The 1,608-nt window shown below is 55.2% G+C and overlaps 1 protein-coding gene across 1 annotated transcript; it reads right to left on the bottom strand.

Annotated features, from left to right (window-relative positions):
• Nucleotides 1–259: 259 nt before the first annotated feature.
• On the bottom strand, nt 260–1,036 carry LOC121877455 (proline-rich receptor-like protein kinase PERK2). Its single transcript, XM_042383221.1, has one exon. It carries the CDS (start codon nt 1,034–1,036, stop codon nt 260–262), a length of 777 nt encoding a protein of 258 aa, XP_042239155.1.
• Between the last annotated feature and the right edge of the window lie 572 nt (nt 1,037–1,608).

Genomic DNA, 1,608 nt, shown 5'->3' with positions numbered 1-1,608 from the left:
TTTGGTACAAGATTGGATGAGGAGGCGAGAAATGGAGGGAGGTGAGAGAGAGATAGGGGAGAGAGGTGAGGAGAGGTGACCAGAGGCAAGTGAGAGACAGGTATGGCAGGTGAGACAGATGATAGGCTGGTGAGGGAGAGGATAAAGGAAAGGAGGTGAGGGAAGAAGGGGAAGGTAAGGGGTGGAGGAAAGGAAAGAGGTAAAACAGGTGAGAGGTGAGGCAGGTGAGAAAGTATGCAGGAGGCAGCTCACCTCTGCGTCACGGTACTAAGGCAGGACATGTAGGGCAGGCCCCTGGAGACCCTGGTGGTGGTGGAGACCCCTGTGGTGCTGAAGGCCATGGGAGTGCTGGTGGTGCTGGGGCCATGGGGTGCTGGTGGAGCTGAGGGCCATGGGAGTGCTGGTGGAGCTGGGGCCAGGGGTGGTGGAGACTCTGGGCCATGGGGTGCTGGTGGGCTGGGGCCATGGGAGTGCTGGTGGTGCTGGGGCCATGGGAGGCTGATGGTGCTAAGGCCATGGGAGTGCTGGTGGAGCTGGGGGCCATGGGGAGTGCTGGTGGAGCTGGGGGCCATGGGAGTGCTGGTGGCCATGGGGTGCTGGTGGAGGCCATGGGGTGCTGGTGCCATGGGAGTGCTGGTGGAGCTGGGGCCAAGTGCTGGGCCATGGGAGTGCTTGGTGGAGCTGGGGCCATGGGAGTGCTGGTGGCCATGGGGTGCTGGTGGCCATGGGAGTGCTGGTGGCCATGGGGTGCTGGTGGAGCCAGGCCATGGGGAGTGCTGGTGGCCATGGGAGTGCTGGTGGAGCTGGGGGCCATGGGAGTGCTGGTGGTACTAAAGGCCATGGAAGTGCTGATGGTGCTGAAGGCCATGGAAGTGCTGATGGTGCTGAGAGTGCTGGTGGTGCTACTTGGCCTCAATAATGTGACACACAGGAAGTGGTTGGGAGCTCCCGGCCGGACACTGTCACCCAGGGACCCTGAAAGTCTCTGATCTATCCGAGGTGACACAGTGTACCACCAGGCGTCTGTACTCCACATTCTTCTTGGACGGCTTCATGTTTGGCTACACCATCTTGTTTGCCTACCACCTTGTTTCTAACCACCTCTTGTTGCTAAACAATCTGTTTCCCACCACTTGCCTACCACCTTGGCTTACCTTGTTTGCTACACCATCTTGTTTGCTCACAATCTTGTTTGGCTACACCATCTTGTTTGCCTACACCACCTTGTTTGGCTACCATCTTGTTGCTACACCATCTTGTTTGCCCTATCTGTTTCTAACAACTTTCCACCACCTGTCCCACCTGTTTTACCTGTTTCTATACATGTTTGCTACACCATTTCTACCACTTGTTTCCACCACCTGTTTCTTACCATTTTGTTACCTGTTGCACCCACCTTGTTGGCTACCTTGTTTGGCTATACCACCTTGTTTTTCTACATCTTGTTTGGCTAAACAATCTTGTTTAGCCTACACCACCTTGTTTGCCTCCACCTTGTTTGGCTACACACCATCTTGTTTGCTACACCATCTTGTTTGGCTACACTATCTTGTTTGGCTAAACAACTGTTTCCTACACCACCTTGTTCTACCACCTTTGGCTATACCA

This window comes from Homarus americanus, unplaced genomic scaffold (assembly GCF_018991925.1).
Source record: "Homarus americanus isolate GMGI-L3 unplaced genomic scaffold, GMGI_Hamer_2.0 scaffold367, whole genome shotgun sequence".
NCBI classification, from domain to species: Eukaryota; Metazoa; Arthropoda; class Malacostraca; order Decapoda; family Nephropidae; genus Homarus; species Homarus americanus.
This window is presented reverse-complemented; position numbering and strand designations above follow the sequence as displayed.

Bases quoted from the DNA above. Each gene is read 5' to 3' on its own strand.
- LOC121877455 (XM_042383221.1), bottom strand. From the start codon at position 1,036: ATGTGGAGTACAGACGCCTGGTGGTACACTGTGTCACCTCGGATAGAT.